The 24105-nt window shown below is 46.5% G+C and overlaps 1 protein-coding gene across 1 annotated transcript; it reads left to right on the top strand.

The window, feature by feature from the left end:
• The first annotated feature begins 7344 nt into the window (after nucleotides 1–7344).
• LOC149372396 (beta-galactosidase-like) lies at nucleotides 7345–23101 on the top strand. Its single transcript, XM_089586276.1, has 16 exons — nucleotides 7345–7413; nucleotides 10107–10267; nucleotides 10867–11017; nucleotides 11629–11692; nucleotides 11832–11926; nucleotides 12384–12564; nucleotides 13220–13228; nucleotides 13327–13507; nucleotides 13762–13805; nucleotides 15646–15764; nucleotides 17915–17989; nucleotides 19041–19127; nucleotides 20242–20349; nucleotides 20934–21065; nucleotides 22033–22257; nucleotides 22895–23101. Exons 1-16 carry the CDS (start codon nucleotides 7345–7347, stop codon nucleotides 23099–23101), a joined length of 1908 nt encoding a protein of 635 aa, XP_089442402.1.
• Nucleotides 23102–24105: the final 1004 nt, after the last annotated feature.

Below are 24105 nucleotides of genomic sequence, written 5' to 3' on the forward strand. Positions count from 1 at the left end.
GGGGTCCCTCTAACGAACGAAACGGCGGAAGCGGGCGCACACTCGGGTAGCCCAAGAAGCTCAATCCCCACAAGATCTTGACGTAAGTATTTTTTTCCATTGCCACAAGGCGACCTATGTAGTATTAATAAATAAAAGGTAGCCGAAGTCGAGTTCCTAATATTGCTATTGTAAAAGGTAAGCGCCGTAAAAGGCTATAGTCGACCTCAGAGCGCTCCCAATCCTCGAAGTACGCATCAGTAAACGACCTTCTCGATGCTCTAAAGCTTAACGAACTGAACATTAGCAAGCGCAGCGGGAGGAACGAGTTATGTGATGGTGACGTTACTGCCCCATGGCCAAAACCCCAAAAGCGCTGTTTGCCAATTCCCACCTGAAAATAACACGTCTGACGCCTTCCTGGAACTACAGCGTTCCTTGCCGCATCTCGACTTGCCTCCACGTTTGTCCATAAGTGGGCCCACTGTTTAAAAAACGTAGCAAAATACTGTCTCGCAGCTGCTACAAGTCGACACTAGTACAAGTACAAGGAAGTGGCTGCCAGCGAGCACCGATAAATTCAGAATACGTGCGGCATTGAAAACTAGTCAAGACTTGGCACAAGCATCGGAAATCGGGCTTTTAAGGAGACGCCCACGCACAGTTAACGTGCGCACGCCCATGCGCGCAGCTGTGACTAGTCAGCCCGACGGCCGACGCGAGGGAGCCGGGAAGAAAAGAAGCAAGTCACAGGAAACCTAATCAGTTCACGTGAGTCAAGTGAGTCATGAAAATAACAAGTCTAATCACTTATACATTTCACTACAACAATGAAGTCAGCCTGCTTCCAGAACTGTAATTACAGTAAAGGACGTATCAGCAGTTATATTGCCACTTTTTTTATGCGTCACGAGACCTAAACACTAACTACACGTCACAGCCATCGTGCATCTGACGAAAACGAAACCAAAACATCATCATCAAGAAGGAATTCAGTTATAAGTTATATAGCGGTCGTATGCGAATACCACCTGGTAATTCACAGATTGTTCAAAATTAGCCATTAATGATTCAAAAGATATACCAAGATAAGTGCACAAAAACCATAATTGTAAATGTGTTATGAGGCCAAGCCGACACAAACCATGAAAAAAATTCATCGTAACCTGAGTAACTAGCTAAAGTTTATCAACTTTTTATGTACTACAGTCAGAGTGCATGGTTATACTGAAACTTAGAGGCAGTGGCATTCAAAGACTATTCTCTTTTGTACAATTTTATTAAGGCTCCTGTGCCCTGAGATATGTACTATAAATTTTCAGTTCTATCCGTCTAATTATGCATGCGAGATCGCGGCACTCGGCATCAAGTTCCTCCCTGATGTGACGCAGCTGTCGCGCATGGCACTTCGGCTGACAAGAATGTGGAGATAAGGCGACGGTTTTAAACTTTGGCTCTTGGACAGCAGTGTGGTATCGCTGAGCTTGACCGCATGCGAAGTTCAGATCTGCAGCCCTCCCCAGGAGGGGCAGATATGTAAAAGCAGAACCATAATGGACGGTTTTGTCACTCTTCTTCTATAAAATGTGTTAAATTCGTTTTGCGTTCCAGGAAATCTATAAATTTGCCCACTGATGGAGGCAAGGCTTCCGATACCTTGCCTTATGTGATCACGTGACTGAAGCCTTCTAGGAGTTCAGTCGCTTGGTGACCTCGTGCCCCTATGATTTCGCGTAGCTGTCAGCGGTGAAGGCAGTGCTCTCCACACATCTGCACTATGTGATTCGTGTACCTTTCTAGTATAAGAGGCTCTGCTACCACTACGTAGTCGCCATAACATGGCATCTAGGTGGTTAAGGCACTGGCACAGTGGAAGGTGGCAATCAGCGCTGGCTGGTGGCCATGGCAGCGGAAGCCCAGGTTGGCCGAAGCTGATTCCCAGTGCGAGGACCACCCGTATCCCACAGGGGCGCGCGTAGCGTGCCGGTGAGTGGCGACACCGTGGGTTACCCGAGCTAGTGCGCGTCTCATTCATGTTCGAAACAGGGTCCCGCAGGAGCACCTTTGTTGGCCCTTGGGTGTCGGTGTGTGGCGACACCGCGTACTCCGAGCACAACGCGCTTCCTACCTGAGCCCGGGGGAGCCAGCCCACAGGAGCCCCGCTGTCAGTCAACAGCGGACGTCGGTGAGTGGCGCCACCGTGGGTTTCCCGAGCCAACCCAGGGGCGCTTCGAGACTGCAATGGCATGGCAGCCGGAGACCCCGGTATAGCCGGCATCCGAGGCGGCGTCTTGCCGCCAGGGCGTCGCCGCGGGTGCCAAAAAAATAGCGCCCTTCTGGACTCAAGTTGGGAATGCAACCCACAGGAGCAGCATAGCGTGGCACGCCACGGTGCTGTTCGGTGATTAGCGCCACCGTGGGTACCGAGCTAGATCCGTTTCGATTCCGGATGCGACCGCACTTCGCAGGAGCACTTCGGTTAGCCACCGTTGGTGTCGGTGTCTTGGCGTCACCGCGAACTCCGAGCCAATAAATATGTTTTGCAGGATTTGTTAGTTTTATTGATTTATTTTTTGTTATTGCATGATGTTGAAAGAGCCACAAGCAAGATCATTCCGGAGGTCTCGTGTTTGCTGACATCACAAATTGATTCCTTACTTAGCAAGGTCACGTAGTACACCCGGCCAATTCTTTAACAGTACCGCGCGAGCGTCGACCAAACTGCTTGCCAGCGTCTTGTCGCTGCGCAGAGCGGTGAAGCCAGCGAGAATAACCGCGCGCTCACAAGTGTTCCTACACAGCGGTTGTCGTCTCCTGGTAAATTGGTAAATTGGTTTTTGAGGAAAGGAAATGGCGCAGTATCTGTCTCACATATATCGGCGGACACCTGAACCGCGCCGTAAGGGAAGGGAGGAAAGTGGGAGGGAAAGAGGTGCCGTAGTGGAGGTCTCCGGAATAATTTCGACCACCTGGGGATCTTTAACGTGCAATGACATCGCACAGTACACGGGCGCCTCTTCCGTTTCGCCTCCATCGAAACGTGGCAGCCGCGGTCGGGTTCGAACCCGGGTACTCCGGCTCGGTATACTGGCGCCTTACCACTGAGCCACCGCGGCGGGTCTTCCCACTATCGCTGCACAACCCCGGCCGCGTTCTTCCCCTCAGCCCCGGTTGGTGGCAGTGGCGTCATGGGAAAGAAAAAGAGCAGCGAACGACAAGGTGGCCAAGTCTTTGATTAAGTTCGATGAAGGCATGTCGCTAGCTTTTACCTTGCTGCAAAATTCATTACGCTGGCACATTCGGTGACAACGCAGCTACGGTTGCGTAAAAATTGCAGTCGCCCAGTCGAAATTGTCCCACTAGCTGTCCAGGAGCAAGAAGAATGCCCCACGCATCCTGGAAGAAACGCGGCTGCGTATTGTAGCACTGGAAACAGCGGATAAATTTTAAAGGGAGATAGCTAGGGAATGGTTTGGTTTATTGGGGTTTAACGTCCCAAAGCGACTCAGGCTATGAGAGACGCCGTAGTGAAGGGCTCCGGAAATTTCGACCACCTGGGGTTCTTTAACGTGCACTGACATCGCACAGTACACGGGACTCTAGAATTTCGCTTCCATCGAAATTCAACCGCCGTGGCCTGGATCGAACCCGCGTCTTTCAGGTCAGCAGCCGAGCGCCGTAACCACTGAGCCACCGCGGCGGGGATAGCTAGGGAAGTTGGAGTGAGGAAGGCAACAGTTAATAGGATTTTTCAGGCCTTTCATGAATAAGGTCGCATCGCGCACGCGGCCAGGTGTTTAAAACGCAAGAGAGCCCCAGAGCAAGATATGACCATCGTTGCTGTAGCTGCTGCGTATCCCTTCATGACTGCGGGCCAAATAAAGGGCATTGTAGGCCTGGACACAAGCTACGAGCTTGTGCGAGAACGGCTTCGTGAAGCAGGCCTCACGAACAGGTGCGCGGGAAAAATTCATTACTTTCGGCCGCCAGCAAGGCAGAAAGGATGCGGTTTGCGCGTGAACATCTCCAGTGGACGACTGGGGTCAAGTGTCATTCACCGACGAGTCGGCATTCTGTACCCAGTGGGACCAAAAGCAAAGAGTCTATCGTCCAGCTGGTGGAAGGTATGCAGTGCACGGGTTGTCTGCGATTGTAAAGAATGCCCAGGGTGGGCTTTCCGCTCAGTTTCATGTTACTCACAAATGTGCAAAAACGCTCACTGTCTTCGCAAGAGATTAACAGAGCAGCTTTTTTTCTTTTGCGTAGCCCCTAAGTTTTTACTTGAAATTGAACCGAGAATGTTGTATTGTTCTCAGATATTAACATCACCTGTTTTTGTACAGGTATGACCCTTACTATTTACAGGCCGTGAAATGAAGTGGCCGCAGGAGTGTTAATGTCTGGGGAGCCGTCACCAAGGGAGGACTCGGGCCCATCTATCGGATTCCCGGACGTTTCTGCCCGGACGCATGTACTGAAATTACTGAGCACAATCTCCTTCCCTTAGTGCTTGATATGTCCCTTTCAGGGATGGTTCTTTTCATCTTCAACATGACCTTTCCCCTATTTATACTTCCCGATCTGTGAAGGCTTACCTTGAGGAAGTCGACGTCATGACGCTGCAATGGCCGCCCCAAGGAGCCGACCTCAACATAATTGAGAATGTTCGGGGAGCAATGAAGAGCGACCTCTCAAGAATGAGTCTGCACCATGCGACTCCCGACCAATTCTGGGAAGCCGTCCAGGGAGAATGGGAATTGCTCAAATCCGACATAAACCTCGTGCCTGCTCTATATGACGCACTACCCAGACGCATGGCTGGAGTTGTCGAGTCTGATGGACATTTCCTGGCTTACTGACCACGTACTGAGGGCACACACGCACGCACGTGCACTGAAGTGCACGCAAGCGTCATCGCATGCAAGGTGTGGAAAGTGCCTCAATAAACAGTGCCTGACTGTGCGCCAACATCCAACGAGGCGCCTTCTTTTTCGTTAAACGAAGAATTTTTTTGCTTGTTTTGGTAATCTTTTTCCAGCGTATGCGCAATCATGCAGTAATGCAGGCCAAAAAATGCAGCCTGGTTTGACCTGTCTCTACTATCTCGGTTCGGCCAAGAATTTGCGCACTCAGCAACCGCGGCCGGGGTTTTGTAGCGATAGTGGGAAGAGCCAGCAGACCACAATCGCTGTGTAGGAAAACCTGTGAGCACGCTTTATTCTCGCTGGCTACACCGCTTCGCGCCGCGATAAGGCACTGGCAAGCAGTTTGGTCGACGCTCGCGCGGTACTGTTAAAGAATTGGCCTGGTGTGCGTGGCTGATTAAAATGAATGAAAAAATCTATCAAATCAAATTGGCATACGTGACACACTAAATGTCAGCCTCCCGCCTCGCCTTCTTTGCACACGCAGAACAAATTAAGTAAACGAGCCACACACGCCATTGCGTGTGTGACTGACGCTAGGTGAGGTCCCTATTAGGAGAGTAGCTAACTTGTGCCTGACAGGTTAAACAAGCAGTGGAACTACACCAAGACTAAAAAGTATATGGGACAAATACCCTGGAGACTATCTAATAAATACCTGTTGCTCTTGTGTGCAGCTACCACTGTATTAATTTTTGCTTGATGTCGAAATTTATATTGTCTCATTCCCTCTTAGTTTTCTGTTATAGGCTTTGTGTCTTGGTCATTCCGTCTCAAACGTCCCAAGTGTGGCGTTCGACCACCTCCGATTTCTGCAAAAAAGATTGTGGTAATTGCGGGTGGAGCCTGATTCAGCAGCTCTTAAAGTGAGGATTCGTGCGGGTATAGGCATGCGAAAAAGTACTTTTAAAAAACACATATTTAGCCCACAAATGCAATCACTCTTTTTCCTTGAACTCCACATGTTCCTTCATACTGCAGTATAAACCAAAGATGAAAATTCGTTTTGTGTTCATTTGTACAATTGTTTCAATATCCAAAAAATGTCACAATTTCGCGAATTTTTTGCATAAACATCTTTTCTTTTCGGGCCCATTAAACAATTTTGTAAAGTTGGCAAGACGTTGTACAGCAATGTAAAAATAATTTTCGGACATGAGCTGCATTTATATGCGCAGCGTAAAATACCAAATACACGAAAAACACCAATTTTTCTCAAGTTTGGCCGCAGATTACCTGCATTGGCCGTCCACATAAAAGCATTCGTTTTTCATGACAGTTTGACGCTCACGAAGGCTATAGCAAATGTTTTACGACCAGATGCTCTTTGTGATCGCTATTAAGTATGTGTGCGCAAATGGAACATTTTCGAGTTGTGACAGAATACGAATAGTTAGCTTTGAATATTGAAAAGAATAACGAATAGTAAAGTGGAAATGCATTTATTCAAAACAATATTTTGATTTTATATCGTTCACCCCTGAACTCTGTTTAAGAATGTTTTCGTAAGCTTTACCTCGAACGGCATGGTCTGGATCAGTAAAATCGCAGGTAAAGGAAAAATACCTGTTACGAGAACAGAATAACTAGCTATATTGTCTCGATTGCAAGAGACCCTGATGCAATCTGGGAAAAAAAGCATTGGTTAGAGCACCATCATTATGTTTACAAAATATTAAAAAAACGGATCGTGCCCTGAAAAAAATCGGCCTACCCTCCCGGTCCCTGGGTTATGCGCGGAGCCGATGTTGTCGATAAAGTTCATTAAGCCGAGGCTGCGAACACGAATGTTCATGCTTGTGAAAGCACTGCTGTCTATTCGATTTGTCACGAATACTCATGCTTTCCCGAATATTCGAAATACATTTTGCATTGAGCTTTCTAATTGAATACTAAAGATAAGAGTGTAATATTCGATTCACATTCTAACTTTTCGAATATTCGCACACTCCTAGTTTAAGTTTCCTCTTTAACTGCACCAAACTCACTCCCGAAATTCTTAGCTCGGGTTTTATGCGCAGTTAACGACACAGCGATTTGAAACGCGTGCACGCTGCCTTTCTCAGGTGCCTTTCTGCCGGCAGCCGCATCCTGGAAAGAATGCTAAAGATTGTGTTTTTATTTTATTTACTTTTCCAGGAAAGAAACGCGAGATCTATGCTTATCGCGCCAGTGCTTGCGATGCCTAGCAACATTCAACACTGTCACCCGATCCGTGAATCTGCAGAGGGCCTCGGGCTGTTGCGAAAAGAATAAGAAACGAAGTTAAAGTACAGCTCCCTTTGAGAGAGAAGGAAAATATGTTGGAGAAGGAGGGAATAGCTGTAAGAGCGAGCGGCACTGCGAGGCGTCGACAAAACAATCTGAGAAGCGGCCGCTTTCTCTTTTTCGACCATACCCTGCGGAAAAAGGAGCGCACGAAGGCTCGTTTTGCTCTGGGATGGAGTCTCTTGCCATTTCTACTCTACTTGCGTTGACCTTGCTGGCTCCAGTGACGGTCGCTACAAGCGTGACTGTGAGTATTTGGCAATTTGTGCTGAGCACAGACTGTATTGCTACGTGCGTTGTTGAGTCCTAGAACTTGGAACTTTATGAAGCAACCTCGACAATTGTCAACTTAAGGCATTCATTTAGCAGGCACTCGAAACCACACCAGCGAGGGAAAAGCGGTTCCTTACTTAGCCTGTGGGACAGCGCTGTTGGAGCGTCTTGTAGTGTATTTGATAAGCTGTCGAATTATTGCGATGTGAATCGCAAAGTGACGAAGTTAGTGAGAACATTCTTTCAGGCTAGTTGGTATACATTTGCCAAATTTCTAGAGCAAAAGGACGAGCACCTCCCACTGGTCTAGAATTAGTCCTGATTTGCACAGCCTACAGACAGCCGCTCCCGTACCTTTGATAATCTAACCTCCCCAACGGGCCCTCTACCGCCCTCGCCTGCGTTCCTGCTCTTGATTTCTACGCTGATATCATCGATTGGAGCCTGTTCTCTAATGCATGCTAATGTTCCACCCGTCGTTAATCTAATTTCCCGCTTTTCGATAGCTTCCAGTTTCAGCTCGACAGCTGAGAAGTGGTAGGATACAGCTTCTCTGTGCCTATCTATCAAGATTGAATAAAGAACCTATATTTTGTAGAATTTTTTTTTATATTTGCGCACAGGAACGGAATATATTTATAAGCTGGGCTTCTGCCAGCGAGGAGGCTTGAAATTACTCGAGAGGTGTCGAGCACGGAAATTGAGTTACACGAACGACTTAGCACACGGAGTAACTTAGAAGGGTTAGGTTGGGTTTTGACGACTATAGGTAGTCGTCCGCGGGTGAATCAAAAAACAGATAAATGGCTTTCTACAGTTTTTAAGTTCGTGAACTGCCTTATTACTGGGCTGTTGTCATTTCACTAGAAAAAATTCGATCCTGTGAGCAAGTTCAGTGTTTCCTAGTCGAAGTGCAATGTCAAGCATTCTGATTCAGAACTCAGTCACTAATTTTCTCGACTCGGACAACGTCTCCCGTGCAGTATCCTCGGCGCCAAAAAAGCAAGGCTGCCGCGCAGGGTTCTTCACAGCCACACAATCTGACCGCCTAGATCGAAGCTTGTCTCGCACTATCCTCTGAAAGTGTCTTCTCGCGCCTTTTCCCATTTTCCGGCAGCCGTCTTCCACATTTGCTAGGTTTCTTTCTAATCTAATCAGAGGTTTTTATCACTTTCAGAAAGCTTAGAACGGGTCGACTTCATCTCTCTGAAGACAGCGATATGGCCAGATCTAATTCCGTCTTGAGAGATAGTATGTAAGAGGACGCTTGCGTAGAGCTGAACACGTGCAAAGAGCAGAGATTGGTTATCTGTTCATTGCTGTACCCTTAGTGCCAAAGGCTCTAAAAAGGGACAGCGTTCGTGCTAAATGAACGAAATAATATTAATAATAACAGCAAACACCTTAACAAAATATGATGTTATACTTCAGCTGGCTTAAACAAAAAAAAATAAGAAGACGTGCAAACGGGTGAAGCAGAAACCTGCAGCTACAGGTATTATTGTGTGACTGCGTGCCTTCATACATATAGTGAAAAAGATGTAAAAGTTAGACGGATCTCTACAAAACTACGGGGGTGCTGAATTATCATCACGCGATGAAAATGCGTTATCGTTAGTTCTTTTCCTTGCATTTAATTGCTTCTCTTATACTTCTTGCCTTCTCTTCATGTTGGCTTACATATTATATACCTATACAATACATAACAGTCATTATCAATTTCAAGTCATATCTTCCTTTTTATTCACTTTTTTATTCGCCGTGGCGCTTCTAATGCCAAGGCATTAAAACAAATGATGAAAAAAAAAGGCCCACGCAAGCGAGAACAGAAACGCTTGAAACGCTTTACTCCGGACGCACGAGCCAGTTTCGTTTGAAGTTTTGATGACGTAAAGAAAATGTAATCGTTCCCGGGTGTACGATTTTGGCACCTGTTATGCCATTGTATATCGTTTCGAACCAAGCAATGTTAGGCATCAATATCAAGCACATGTGAGCCCAGTATAGGACACATTGGCCTCACAAATCACTCCCGATTACCCCTCCTTTGTGCCAGCCTCAGCCATGTTATTCAGGAGAATTTCGTCTAACCACCGACAGCCCTTCGATTGCATTTCCCATTCCTCAATATACCTTCTGGTTTATTTTTTAGGGGGTTTAAGGTCCCAAGGCGACCCAGGCTACGAGGGACGCCGTAATGAAAGGCTCCGGCAATTTCTACCACCTGGGGTTTTTTAACGTGCACTGACATCGCACAGTACACGGGCCTCTAGAATTTCGTCTTCATAGAAATTTACGCTGTAATAGGCAACCGGGCAAGAAGAATAATTTCGACTATCCGCCTGAACACATAGCAGGCATTGCGCATAAATAATTGTCATCACTAGTGCACTCACGAATACAACGAAGAATATGAAAGCAATTTTCTTTCTAGTCCCCCCCCCCCCCCCCCATTACATTAGTACACGAAATATCGGCAATAGCAGATGCTTTTGAACTTCTTGTTCTGCTGAATAAATTTGTTAAGTTTATGAAGTCTGACTGCTCTCTCAAGCTTCCGCCATTGCACGAATGTTGTATAGTGTGTATTGCTCTCCTTTACCTTCACCTCTTCTTAGCATGGTATTTCTCTTTCATTTCACTGCTTGTTGCGCCAAAAAGTCAAGGTCGTTCGTGATCGACTACGACAACAACCGGTTCCTGAAGGATGGCGAGCCTATACAGATCGTGGCCGGATCCATCGACTACTTCAGGATTCTCAGCCAGCAGTGGGATGATAGGCTGGCAACCATGAGAGCCGCCGGCCTCAACGCGATACAGACGTGAGCCTATTTCCTCCATTACTCTCGTCGAATCACGTGGTCTCAGCTGTCGATATATAGTTGCTTTCTATATCACTCTCACACACGCGCGCCAGTACCGGTCACTATTTTCCTTTCTTCTTATGTTTTTCGTTCACTTCTCACGTGTGAAGCACTCAGCAGGGCGCAGTGTTTAGGAAACTTGGTGTTTTTTTTATTTATTTTGTTCTGCTGTGACAACAGAAACGGGATCACCTCTGGAACAGGCACCAAAGGAGTACTTCGATGAGAGTGCGTTTTCAAACGATGCTGGACGTGCAAGGACGGCAACAAAAATTCATAGGGATACCTAATACTGTTATGTGTTGGCAGTCAATGCGATAGCATTAGCAGCTGTTGATGCCTTTACCAGAAGTGACGTCATTTCACGCCAGCCATTGGGAGTGCTCCAGTCTCGTGACGTCACTTCCTTCCAGTCAATGAGATTGCTCCAGTCTGGTGATGCCACGGCTCTCCAGCCTATGAGTGAATGTTATGACCGATGACGCATTTTCGCTCAATGGGGTTGCATGGGGCTGCGTGGGGCTGCGTGGTGACCGCGGATATTGTGCAAAACGCAGCTACATCGAATGGAGCAGCCACGAACCCGAAGAGGGCCAGTTTTCCTTTCAAGGAGAGCAGGACATCGTCCGCTTCTTCGAACTGGCCCAGAAGCACGGGTTTCTGGTCCTCCTCAGGCCTGGTCCCTACATCTGCGCCGAAAGAGACATGGTGCGTGGACTAGCCTCCGTTACACCTCGAAAACGGAAAAAAAGAAAAAAGCGGCGTAGCCAGAGGGCGAGATGGGAGGGGGATGGGGGGGGGGGGGGAGGGGAGAGAGTCGGTCGGGTTTCTTCCAAGCTCCCTCGTGTGTGTGTAGAGGGGTGGGGGAGGGGGTGCGGCTTAAACGCATTCAGGGACAGTAATGTTTTCCCATTTCTATACGTTAGCGGTCTTAACGAATTTTTGCAGCTTATTTGCCTCAGGTTCGATCCTGGCCTCCACCGTTGTGAGCGGAGGCGGTACAAATAAATAGGCACGAGTAGGTGTGATGAGCGTGTTTGTCTGGATTCTGCGAAAGATGTGTGATTCAGATATGATGCCAGCAGAGTGGGGCGCATAAAGGTTTGCAGGATCTCCAACACAATCGCATTAATGCGCGTATTCGCACAAATGTCTTCATGAGGGGAGGTGATTCAAAGGAGTAGTTTATTTCTAAATAAAAGCAGCAGAAGTGTTTACAGGCTGTTATGTTTTTGTGCCTGTTAGTTTAGTGTTTGTATTGCTTGATTTTCTTTTTGAATACATATGTACCCTCCCCCATGTTTCTTGATCCGTATCAGGGTGGGCTTCCATACTGGCTACTCTCAAGAAATGCTTCCATTGGACTGAGGACCAGGGATCCAGGTAAACGCCGTCCTTAATATATGCCGCCCTCACATAGGCAATTGCGAGTTCAAATCTGCGTTCTCCCAGATCAGCTCTGTTCTTGTTAAGATTTGCAGCGCTCTTTAGTATTTTCCTTTTCTGTTCTCGCTCTCTTCAGCGTACGTGGAATACGTGGAGAAGTACTTTTCGAACCTTCTTCCACTATTGCGCCCACTCCTCTACATCAACGGAGGGCCCATTGTCGCCGTTCAGGTGAGAGCGCGTGCACTGTCTTTCAAAAACTTACAAAACGCAGAGATATTGCTAATTAGTTCACTTACTCTCGAGGCAACGCCACAGCGCTTAGATCATACCCGTTACGAAGCTTCCCGTGCGGTCTCTGTATCAAAATCGGGCGCCCTGACAAGCTCAAAGCTCGGATGCTAGCTGAATCTCACGCCACTAGCGACATCTAGATGAGCTAGATGAACAGGACCGCCCAAAACACGGACATGATGGAGAAAGAACTGCTTGGCGTTACTTATGGCTGAATTCACTGTTCAAAGGTGGCGCCTGTATCGATGACCTTCAGGACACGACACGCAGCACACGTGCCGATTTTGTTTAGGGGTTGCGTTACTTCTAGGATTAAACAACCCTGACGTTTACCTGAAGAAGGCTGACTGACGTGGAACTCTGAATGGCCTTACCTTTTGTTAATTTCCTGCAGATCGAGAACGAGTACGGCAGCTACCACGCGTGCGACTTCGTGTACACGACGTGGCTGAGGGACTTGGTTCGGCGTCACCTGGGCAATGACGTCATTCTCTACACTATTGACGGCGCCGAGGATCGTTTTCTCAAGTGCGGCAAAGTAGAAGGTGCCTACGCGACCATCGATTTTGGCAGAGGTACGTGGGAAGGAAGGCATGTGGGAAGTTGCTGCCTTCGCTAGCAACCGCTAAAAACTCGGCGACGATCGTAGGAACTCATCTCTGAGTGATAAACTTTGGCTTGCGATAGAAGTGGCGGCAATTATTGGACAGTATTGCTGGATTGTTCTAAAGGCTTGCAACGCAAACGGTTCTGGCGGAATAACAAGTTTTTCTATAGCGACCATTGGCCGTCCGTAAACCTTCCCGAACCGGCCTTTTTCGATCACTATAGACAGACCGGGATATTGCCAAATAAAAACCAACATTTCATATACCTGAGTTTAAAAGCCGTTCTCGACTGCTTTTTACGCAGTAAATAAAATAAAATGCTAAAATTTTCAGCAAAAGCGGCACTGCTATCATTTCCTTCCGTAAAAAAATGGTGAGAAAACACTCGTCAGGCCAGTTGTCCTCACGGGCACATTATAATCTTTCGGCTGGTATTCACTGTGCATGGTTGCAAGTTTTCAAATCTCGGTAATAACGACTGTGGCATTTTTCTTCCCACTAAGCAGCTCGAGGGCTGAGTAACAGCAATTGATAGAAATGACCGCGAACTTAGGCGAAGTACAGCAGTAGGCTTAAAAATTGATAAGAAGAAAACTGAAGCGACACCAAGGGTGTGCCTGAGAAAGAAAAGGTAGTGAGGCGCCGGAAGCACACCATGTGCATGGAAGGAGTGGTCCCTGATTTTCCATAGTGTCTTCTTCCATCGCGTTTGCTTCTAAAATGTCGCAGACGAAGACGTCGAGGAGTCTTTTAAGGCCCAGCGACGGCACCAGGAACGGGGCCCGCTTATGAATGCGGAGTTCTACCCGGGATGGTTTGACCTTTGGGCGGAGCGCCACGAAACTGAAAGCACCAGCAAAGTGGCGCGTCGTCTGGACAAGATGCTGAGCATGAACGCCTCTGTCAGTCTGTGAGTGCCCATATGATTGATTGATTGATTGACTGTTTGATTGATTGATTGATTGATTGATTGATTGATTGATTGATTGATTGATTGATTGATTGATTGATTGATTGATTGATTGATTGATTGATTGATTGATTGATTGATTGATTGCTTGATTGATTGATTGATTGATTGATTGATTGATTGATTGATTGATTGATTGATTGATTGATTGATTGATTGATTGATTGATTGATTGATTGATTGATTGATTTTAGGTTCATGTTTCACGGTGGAACTTCGTTTGGCTACAAGTCAGGCGGTAAGATGCTACAAGCCCTCTATCTACCTGTGCACTTTCGTGATGGCCGCGCGATCTATCGAATGGCCAGTTCTTAAAATTTGCAGTTTGTCTTGTTGTCGATAGTAGGTGAAAGCACTGCGTGAAAGGTGCGGCACGTTCTAGGAAGGCTCACAGGCGATGCTAGCTGCATGCCGGTTCTAGCTGCTGAACGCGCTCCCGCCTTCGCCCACTTTTGTTTGTCGAGCTACAAATTCCGCTGGGACTACAGTACGGTACGGTGTAGTAGTAGAAGCATCTCGCTTCTGCCAGTCTGAGGTCGGGATGAGGGAAGCAATCGCTGAATTATTGACAGTAATGCCAGCAGCAGTAGGAAAGCCAGCTGTCCTCCACAAGCACGACCCTCCAGCCACGTCCCCCCCCCCCCCACCCCCCTAGCCAGAGGGCTGCCCACCGCCACCCTCGACCCACCTCAGCCCAACTTCATCGTCCAGGAAAATTCCGTGGCGTGTGTGAAGCCTCAGCTGGATGCAAAAGCACCAAAGTAGTCATCGAGAGAAAATCTGATTGGTTTCGCAGAATTGTCCCATCAGGTGTCTGATCGTCCCATAACTTTTTTTCTGCTGGGTGCCATTCACAGAAATTATTTCAGAATTTTTCAGACAGGTACGGCTTTCTGCACAGCTATAGGTTTGCCGCGGTTTCCTGGCGATGCCTGCCTGAGTTTGTGTAGAATGATAGCTGAAAGCATCTCATGAATAATAATTCCACTCCATACGATTACACCCCATCCATTCCTAAGCACAATGTGCCATGAATTAAGCGAGAGGTATCTTCCAAGTCAGGCTTTAATTTCTTTGCTGACAAGGACCCAGGGCCACTCCTTGGATAATCGAGATGATCCCCTTAAAATGCACAACGAACACTGCCCGTTGTTAATGCCTTCCGATAGCTATGTGCAGCACTCCCACGAGGTAGCGGAGCGCGTAGCCAGCAATGTCTCATGAATCATGCCCCGATTACTATCTGCGGGACCGACAAGGCTACGCTCATGCATAGCAGCACATAGACACAGGGAATTCATCGTTCGAGTAGGGTCAGTGACCTTCATTTTTATTCATTCTCAGCACTATATAAAAAAAATCAAGGAAACTGATGCCATTTCATTATGATCGAGGGGTAAAGCGCAAATAGAAGATTGGGCTAACCCTGTACGACGCCTTCATGGCTCCTTCAAGAAAGCTTCCATAAAATGCGCCTCGAAATCATGGATTCAATGCTTCAACAAGCATTTAAATCTGTTTAAAGAATATTTTTGTACTTCGGAGCAATTTGATGTTAATTTAACACGTTGCAGAAATGTTGTCTGTAGCGTCTATGGTGGCTCTGGTTAGAATCACGTCATCTCAAAATTTGGTTGCGCCCAGATTAGTACGCCCTGCATGTGATCCGCATATTGACGGCATGCTGTCAAGAAGCGTTACCATAATGGTTGTTTCCCCGGCCAACCACAATGCTGAGAGGATGTGCATCGGATTGCGGTCGCTGCTTTTGTTGCGTAGGGTCAGTATAGGCCTTTGCAATAAGCGCTTCCAAGGAGTCACCATACTGCTAGATGAACTGCTGAGTGCACTTGACGCAAGCAAGGTGGAAGAGGCGGCACAAGCTGTCTGCCACTGCTCGCAACAGTCTAAAAGCCGTTGTTTCCACATGTGCGTATACCCGCTGGAAAGGTCTATCGGATAGGTCTCAAGGCCTTTCTCGAGTTTTCCTGTGTTTTTGCAACTGCCTTCGTTCTGCTTTATTTAATTGCCGTTACAACAAGACATCCCAATTTATTCCCTCCTTGCTACGAACACAGCTCATAATAACACAAAAGGGTTCCGGACAATGCCAACAAGCTACGACTACGATGCGCCGATGACGGAAGCCGGTGACCCGACAGACAAGTTTGTCGCCATCCGAAACGTCATCTCCAAGGTATGACCATTGCGCTCGCGGCTGAAACCATACATACGACTAGCGCTGAAAGAGCTGGGCTTAATTTCGTTACCAACGAAGATTTAAACAGGATGATGTTCGAATAACCTTTAGTTCAGTTGTATAGTTAAATGTTGTTGTAGTAGATAGCGTGAACCATATAGCTAGCAGAGAAGACAAAAAGAAATGAAGAACTGGGGAAATAATTTCCAACCAAAATGCCTCTTAAGTGGTGACACAGCAGCGTAGGAAGTCGCACCGTAAAATAACAAAGCACAGCACAGCAGGAGCAAAGGTGGTGTGGAAGCACAACCGACCTACCTTCGATGTAATGCATTTAATTAAATGCTTTGTTTTACTTGACTCTGGATGCTATATGCAAACCACAGTGGTCAGAGTCTCTGAATAAACAATGCCTTGTTCAGTTGCCTAATACTTCTTTCCATGGCCGTGCTATGCACAGACTTTTAAAAGTACAGCCATAGCCATATATGTAGTCTCTCATGATATTTGAGAATGCGCCATCGAAATGTCGAAACTTTCGCACCATAAGCAGAGGCGGTAAAAAGAAGTGTAAAACAAGAAGAAGGCCAAGCACGGGCCTTTCTGCTTACGTTTGTAGTAGGAGGTTCATCTTTATGCTCATGCACACGCATAGTTTTGTACGAGAAAGAAGAAAATATAGCCTGAAAAGCCGGCTTGCTTTGCCCTATCCATACGTGCATATACAGGGCTTCCCAGGTATCTTATGCCAAGGCGCCAAAAAAAGTGGTGTGCCACATTCGTGTGAAACGGAGGACATATTGAGCACCCTCTACAACTTAAAGGGACAATGAAATGGACTCAAAATTAGTGATAAACGTGTTCATTGTGTGGAAGGAATGCTTTGAGCAGTCACGCTATGTTTGAGTCCTCGGAATGGCACAGGTGATAATTATTCTTTAAAACCGTGTTGTTGCTTTTTTTTTAATGCGCGGGCCGGTTGATGTGCGCGTAATTACGGTTTTGTTTTTGGAACTATTCTTCTAAACGGTATACGTAACGATTATTGCGATGTCATGGTGAGCGACAGAGAGCACGCGCTGCCATTCGCTGCTAACTTGACGTCACGGCTACACTTCCGGTTAAAGGGTGGATAGCTGAGCTAGTTTGCTCATACTTCAAGGCACCTGCAGGTTCGGCCACGCCTGTCTCTTCGTTCCTTTTCTTTGCCCTCGCTACACCAGTTCTGCGGCAACCACCCTGAAGCACATTTCCGGTAGTGGGACAGTCGTCTGCTCTGCTACGGCAGCTCATCTCCCGTAGCCCTGCAGTCGTCTCCGCGGCCGTCGGGCGCGGTCGGAAATAAAAGGAGGGGTCCGACGCTACTGCGCCGCTGTCTGTGGGTCCGAGTGCCGGGCGACGAGTCGTTGCTGTCCGTGCCGGCGTTCAGGAGATGGTTTCTGCGCACAGCATACTTGTAGGGATCGAGGCTTATCGCGGCGGTCACTTGTAGAAATCCCACCTTGAGATCCGAGTTCACTATGCTTCGGCATCCCGCAATGGCAGCGATGAAACGTACGCAAGCGTTTGCGCTGACGGGCGGGTAAGCGGGGGCCGCCACCAGAAATAAACAAACCGGGTGGCGACGCGTGATGTTTTCGGGGCGCAGTATCAACCTGTTTTCTTTATTTTTTCTGGTGCGCCGGAGAGTACGAGTTGAGGGGGGAGAGGGGGAATGTTATTTTTAATCGCCGATATCTTCGATGTTACTGAAGCTAGCTCAAAAGTACTCGCGGTGGGGTGACGAGTGACGGAATACCTATCGAACGTCCGCTTTGTTTAACCTCGGTAAATATAATTTCCTAGTCCCTTTACCGAAACGTGCTCGGGCCTCAAATTAAAATGACGAATTCTGTGCAGTTAGCATGAGCTAATTCGCAAATTAAACAGGATTTAAGAAATGCTCTGAGCTGCTGTGCCACAAGATGGCAAACAATATTCCATTGGCTGCATGCGTCTGCAGGGCGTCACTTTTTTTAGCCTTGGCTCAAACACCTTGTACGCCTCTTGTTTCAGCGAGTTCTTTAACAAATAAAACGATGCCAGTATTTGGAACAGTAGGTTTAAAACCGGTGAATCCCAGCACGTGACCACATCCGCACGCGCAGTACATGCCCGTGCCGTCCATTCCTGTACCGGAACCCAAGGAGAAGATGGCGCTTGGAAAGATCCCACTGAAACTGGTGAGTTTTACGGAGCTAAAAAAAAAAACGATACGAAAAAGACCCTGCGAGAGTGGAGTGACACACAGAGTATAACTCCGTTTTTGTGTAACTAAATCCATGGCCACGATTGATTTCAGATTGCTCTTTTCTGTAGCCAGCCCTTCCCTATGATTCCTAATGGTGCCGCATCATGTCTTTTTTAGGAAATAACACGAAAGCTGCACTTTTTCCATGCGGTTTGTCAACCTGGTAATGGTGCCACCGTTCAGGGTGGAAGGCGCCGCGGAACCTACATTAGACGTCACGCTGAGTGCAATGTGTGCATACAAAGCACACACCCTTTCACGTGGTAATGTCGAACAAATCCTCGAAAGCGTTGCCTTATGCAATAAGCCGACAGGCGTGCAACGTGCTCTGATAAGCGCTGAAAGCCGGCGTGTGTCCGTCCGTCCGTCCGTCTAGTCCCCCTAAACATGCTTTCAGCAAATACGTGCCAGTGTAGGGACGCATCGCTTACCCAATCAGCACAGATAATCAATCGGCCCAGTATTGCAAATGGATGGTTTCACTCCGATCCTTTGTAGGACCGGGCTTTGCCAATACATTTCCAATATTGGTCCAATTACCCGCGCTACTTGGGTAACTACTGCGCCACTGCGACGGTGATGGTATGTATGAGGACTCGCCGCGATCTAACAATGTGACACATTTTGCGCAGTTGCGTAGTCGGAACTGGAATGTAATCAGAATTGGAGTAGATTGAAGAGTCGACAGACGTAGACTCAAAATTCTAATAGCATCCTAAATGGAATAGAATCAGAATTGGAATAGTCTGGCGAGTGAACGAAAAACGCTATCTCATTTCCTCCGCATCAATCCAATCGATCTCCCCTAAATTTTGTTCATCCTTCTTTTCTTTAGTGACAAAACATTCTGCATTTTTCGTAACATTTGTTCCGCGTTTCCATTTCCTTGTCATCACAAAAACGAATAAATTGTGTGCTTCATAAAACATTATTGTTCATATCTTCCACCAAGCCTTATCTCCTTGTTTTCTCGTTCTCTTTAGTTGTACAACTTGACTGATATTAGGAACCTCTACTCGGCCGGCACGGTAGCGTCGGTGCGACCACTGTCGTTTGAGCAAATCAGGCAGGTAAGACCCATGCTCCTCCCATTTCAGATTCAAGGAACGCGCGGCTTGTCTTAGAGCAGAGAGGATGCATGCATGGACATTGTACCACTAAGTTGTGATTTTTATACGTGCACAGTATTGGAAGAAGCGGGCTGAACGCGAGCACCACTGCATACACTCCATGTGCACAAGGTGAATAAATGGCACAAGGATAATCACAACAGGTACTCTGAATAACCGTGAAGAATTCAACAGCTATACACTTCATCGCTATATGCTTTCATTCGCGGTAGGTAGCTTAAATGTGATTAGGTAACTTTCTGGAAGTAACTTCTGGTTTAACATTCACGCGCTACTAGGTCACTCAGCTCGTCTAGTCTTATTATTTTAATGTTATTATTTTATTGTCATATGCGCCATATGCGCTGTGGGTAAAAGCTACGCAAAAAAACATATTTGCAAGGGCCTGCACCCTCTCAACAAGGCAGCAACCACACAAAAGGACACACACACACACACACACACACACACACACACACACACACACACACACACACACACACACACACACACACGCTCAAAATAGAACTGTGCAATCAAGCCATCAGTGTAAATAGTAAAAATCTAAGGCACGCCTTATTCAAATTTTGTTTGGTATCGAAGCCTCCAAGTCGATAAATGGCGCCACTTTATAAAAACGTTTTGTCGTTCTGTAGATTTATCTGCTGGTAGTAAACAGCTACCAAATCTCTTCGCATATCTTCGTCTAATTACACGTCCTCTGTTTCAAACATCAAGACCAAAGAAACAAAGCAAAGCCTCTCACTACTGTCTTTAGAGCTTTTAAGTTGAAACATAGGCGCAAAGTTCCAAGTGTTTCCAATTAGTCATCTTCAATTCAGTCACATTTTAAATTTTGAGAGAACTTTTAAGTGATGCATTGTTTCTCCACCACTATACCTATGGATCTGAACAGTTTTCTTCTGCTACTATTGTGCTTGTATCGCCTATTATTTGCATCGATGGCCCGACTTCCCTCCGGAAGTGCAAGATCAAATGCATCCTGCTTTGTGTTCTTTTCTTTATTTTCGCGCAAGTATTAGTGACTCGCTATTACGTAATATCTCACTTTCAGAGCCAAGCCCTGGTTGTGTACGACACGTGGGTGTCGTTCCTGCCCAGGAATCCGGCTGTGCTCAGCGTGCCTGGGCTTCGAGACCGAGGATACGTCTACGTGGACGACGTGAGTTCTCATTTAGTGCAAAGCACACACCAGACAAAAAGAAAAGAACACATAAGACGAAGCGCCCGTGCTTCGTCTTGTGAATGCTTTTCTTTTTGTCTGGTGTGTGTGTTTTGCGCTAAATGAGATGTATATAATGGCTAAAACCAACTAGCTCATCAGTTGACTCCTCTGTGAGTTCACTCATGTGCACAGCGGCGAACCAAGGCGTATTGTATCTTCTTTGTTTACTTATTTATTTTTTGTGGTGTGTACTTTGAGTGGCGATGCTAGTTATAGCGATGGTGTTAATGGTGATGACAAATTTAATAAGAGCCTATTTTTCACTTTGCAGAATTTTATCGTCCTGCTATAGTTAGGTCGCCTATCATGATAGTTACAGGTGAATAGCGCCGCTCTCAATTAATTGTAGAAAAGAAGTGGAAAATGCGTCCAAGAGCGCACTGCAGAGGAAGATACAAAAAGTAGTTTGCAATGAGGCGCGATGGATGAATTGCAAGGGACCAGTGACTTCACCAGTATTTCGTGTAAGTTGTTTAGACTGAAAAGCTATGGAACATATTTTCGTTCCGCTTGATGTGCAGGTTTACCAAGGCATTATTTCGCGCATGGACAACGTGTATAAAATTATGGTCCCAGTGACAAAAGGCCAAAGGCTCACGGTGGTGGTGGAAAACCAGGGAAGGGTCAACTACGGAAACCTAACCGACCCCAAGGTGAGCTGTCTCTCTTGCACCTGGAAACGTGAATTGTACCGTCCTCAGGTACACTATTCCTGGTGCGAGCTGCGCGTTAGTCACGTGCTTTCGTCGTGTATCATTGAAGCCCTTCGCAGTGTACATAAAAAACACTACGCGTTGTACTGGCGGAAAATTAGAAGAAAAATACAGGCGCACAGCTCAATCCCCATTCCTTACCCTTCATTTGTTAAATGTGTGGATATCCATGTTGCCTAAGATAGAAGTGAACAGTCCTGGGTAAGTGTCCTCTGGTAGGCTGTTCTGGATAACGGACCCAACCCCACTTGCTTTTGAGTCCGTTATCGTCCTTTGCTCTGTTTATCCTGCACGCCGCTGAGAAGAAATTACAGAAGGCAAATTGATACCGCCTTCTTTCTTGTAGCAAAGAAAAATGTGAGGTGATAAGCCAAATAATACGAGCAGATGTCGCTGGTATCGCGCTAATATGTGGCCTTTAATTAATAACTTGATGGCAGCATTCTTGGAAAAAAAAACAAAGAAAAAGATGATAATGTGTTAATAGAAACAGGGGTTGGGTCAGTTTCACGGAACAGCCAAACAGAGGACACTTGCCCCCTACTGTTTATTGCGCTCATGCGCGTGTTATCGCACATTTCGCCACTGTGCGCGTTCTTGTTAAAAGTTTCGAAACATGCACCTGTTCCAAAATCACATTCCCACCGTTTGCCCACTGATGTTCATGTATTCTATCGATGCTATCTTCTCTTTCTTTGTTCTCTACTTCTGCCTCTTCTTCTAAGTTCATCTGTATAACATGGATAACGTATGCTCCTAACTATGTGGCCATCTTCTTTTCAGTTTTCTTGTGCACATAAAACTTCATATATAAACTGCAGATTGGTGGTCTGCGTATCTGTATTTCAGCCGTATAGTTATGTCCTGGAATACTCCAAGTGAAAGCGTCTCTTTGATGCCATTACAGGGCATCATCTCAGACGTGACCCTGTCCGGAAAAACGCTCACCCACTGGAACATGACTCGAATCGACGAACGAGAACACATGGGCGAATCGGGCCAGCCTGTCCGCGATGGTGTACCCTCTATATGCGGCGCCTCCACGCCAGGACTGGCAGTCTACGAGGCCAGGTTTCCGCTTTCTCAGGATCCACCCCTGGACACGTTCATCAGGCTTGACCACTGGAAGAAGGTTAGAATCCACCGCGGTGGCCACGACTTTTAAATAATGGGAATGAGATTGTCCGTCTCATTCTCGACTTTGGTGACCTTATTTAAAGTGACGAAATGCAAAAGGCATCCGTGTGTTGAAGGTACGGTTGAAATTAAAGAACACCAGAAAATGGTACAATGCAGAATTCCAGCGGCAGATTCGGGAAACTTCCGAAACAACCTTTCCTCCTATTTCTAGAGCCATATATTCAGGAAATACATAGCTCCGGGTATTCCAGTAGCAGATCGAGAGCAAAGATCAAGGCATATTGGCAAATGGCCGTGACAGCTGCTTAACTTTTTGACAATTCCACAATATTCAAGGATACAAATGTGTCAAGTCAGGGTTAGAACGCCGGACCAGGACGAATTTTTCTTTAACTACGAATTCCTAAGAAAACTGTATAGCTTTTCTCTGTAGCAGTAAGGCAGCGCTTGGGTGGATGCCAGTCAATAATTACTCCCTTATTACAGGTATTACTATCAATTCACTTTAAGCCAATATGCTTTCAAATTTGGTGTTTTCTCAGTAGCATTTAGCATGGGCCTCCGTGTTTGCGAATATAACTTCTCATTTCTTCTTCTTTTATTTTTATTTACTCTGTTTCATTACATAGGGCGCAATCATTCTGAATGGCTTCAACCTGGGCCGCTACTGGACACCCATGGGTCCGCAGAAGACGCTGTACGTGCCGTCGGTGCTCTTCAAGACTGACAACGTCCTCCAAGTCATCGAGTTGGAGCAGGCGCCGTGCTCAGAGGGATCCGTCAACTGCTTCGTCGAGTTCGTCGACAAGCCCGAAATCGACGGCACCGTGCCGTGATTTCCCTCCTTGAAGAAAGAAGCAACATTAAATGAGCTCGATTCCATAAATGAACTCTTTCAAGGCCGCAATAATTGTGGGCGCAGTCGACCAGGTTCCTGCCATGTATTACAAACAGGTGTTGTTTTTGTCGAGTTTTCGCGCAGTCTTGCAGCCGAGAGCGGGGACGAATAACAACTAACATACCATTGCTTGTCTTTTTTTTTTTCATCTCCACTTGGAGTAACTTGAATGCATTACAGAAATCAGGAATCCACTGTGTGGTTGCCGAAATTATTAAAACAGTTTATTTTCGCATCCTCAGGCGCATAACACTGCTTTCCATCTCTACTTGTTCCAATTTACTAGCTGTTATGTGCATTTATTTCTCTTCCGTTGCATATCTTTTTTTTAATAGTTATATTTCGCACCCCGGATTTTCATGCGTGTACTTACGAACGCACTGCACTGTGTTCCTTTAATCACTTGGGGTTTTAAAATTTACAGCTGCCATTTTAGAGCCTCGTGCTCAAAAAGTTACATTTACCCATGTAATATATGCTTTATTGCCTCGAAATAAAATTATTTAAATGTCGTGAAAATAAACTCGGTCCACCGATCGGCAGAAAAGAGGCTAATTCGGAGCTTTTCCAGTAGGCCTGCCGTGTCTAGGCGCCACCAGCGCCGTGAGCACGGCAGTCTGTCACCACTAGCATTTTCTAAGAGGATTTTGCATTTCTGGAATATAGTGCGGTTATTTGAGACGACGATGAAAACGCCAGCATTGGACGACGGACGCGATGGTAAAAGTATAGTGAACTAGAATCACCATAGGTAAAAGCAATGAGCACGCAGTCGATCCTGATTATAAGCCATCCTGGCTTTCTGAGCTGTTGGTGCGTTATTCCCAAAAAAAAGCTTTAGCGTAACGGAATTCGAAGGAAACAAATCATAGCTTGCACCTAAAATTCTATAGGAACTAAAAAATAACCTGGAAGTAATCTGGGCTCGAGAAATGAAGAGAA

Source organism: Amblyomma mixtum, chromosome 1, assembly GCF_055824585.1.
Source record: "Amblyomma mixtum isolate Tamu chromosome 1, ASM5582458v1, whole genome shotgun sequence".
Classification (NCBI taxonomy): domain Eukaryota; kingdom Metazoa; phylum Arthropoda; class Arachnida; order Ixodida; family Ixodidae; genus Amblyomma; species Amblyomma mixtum.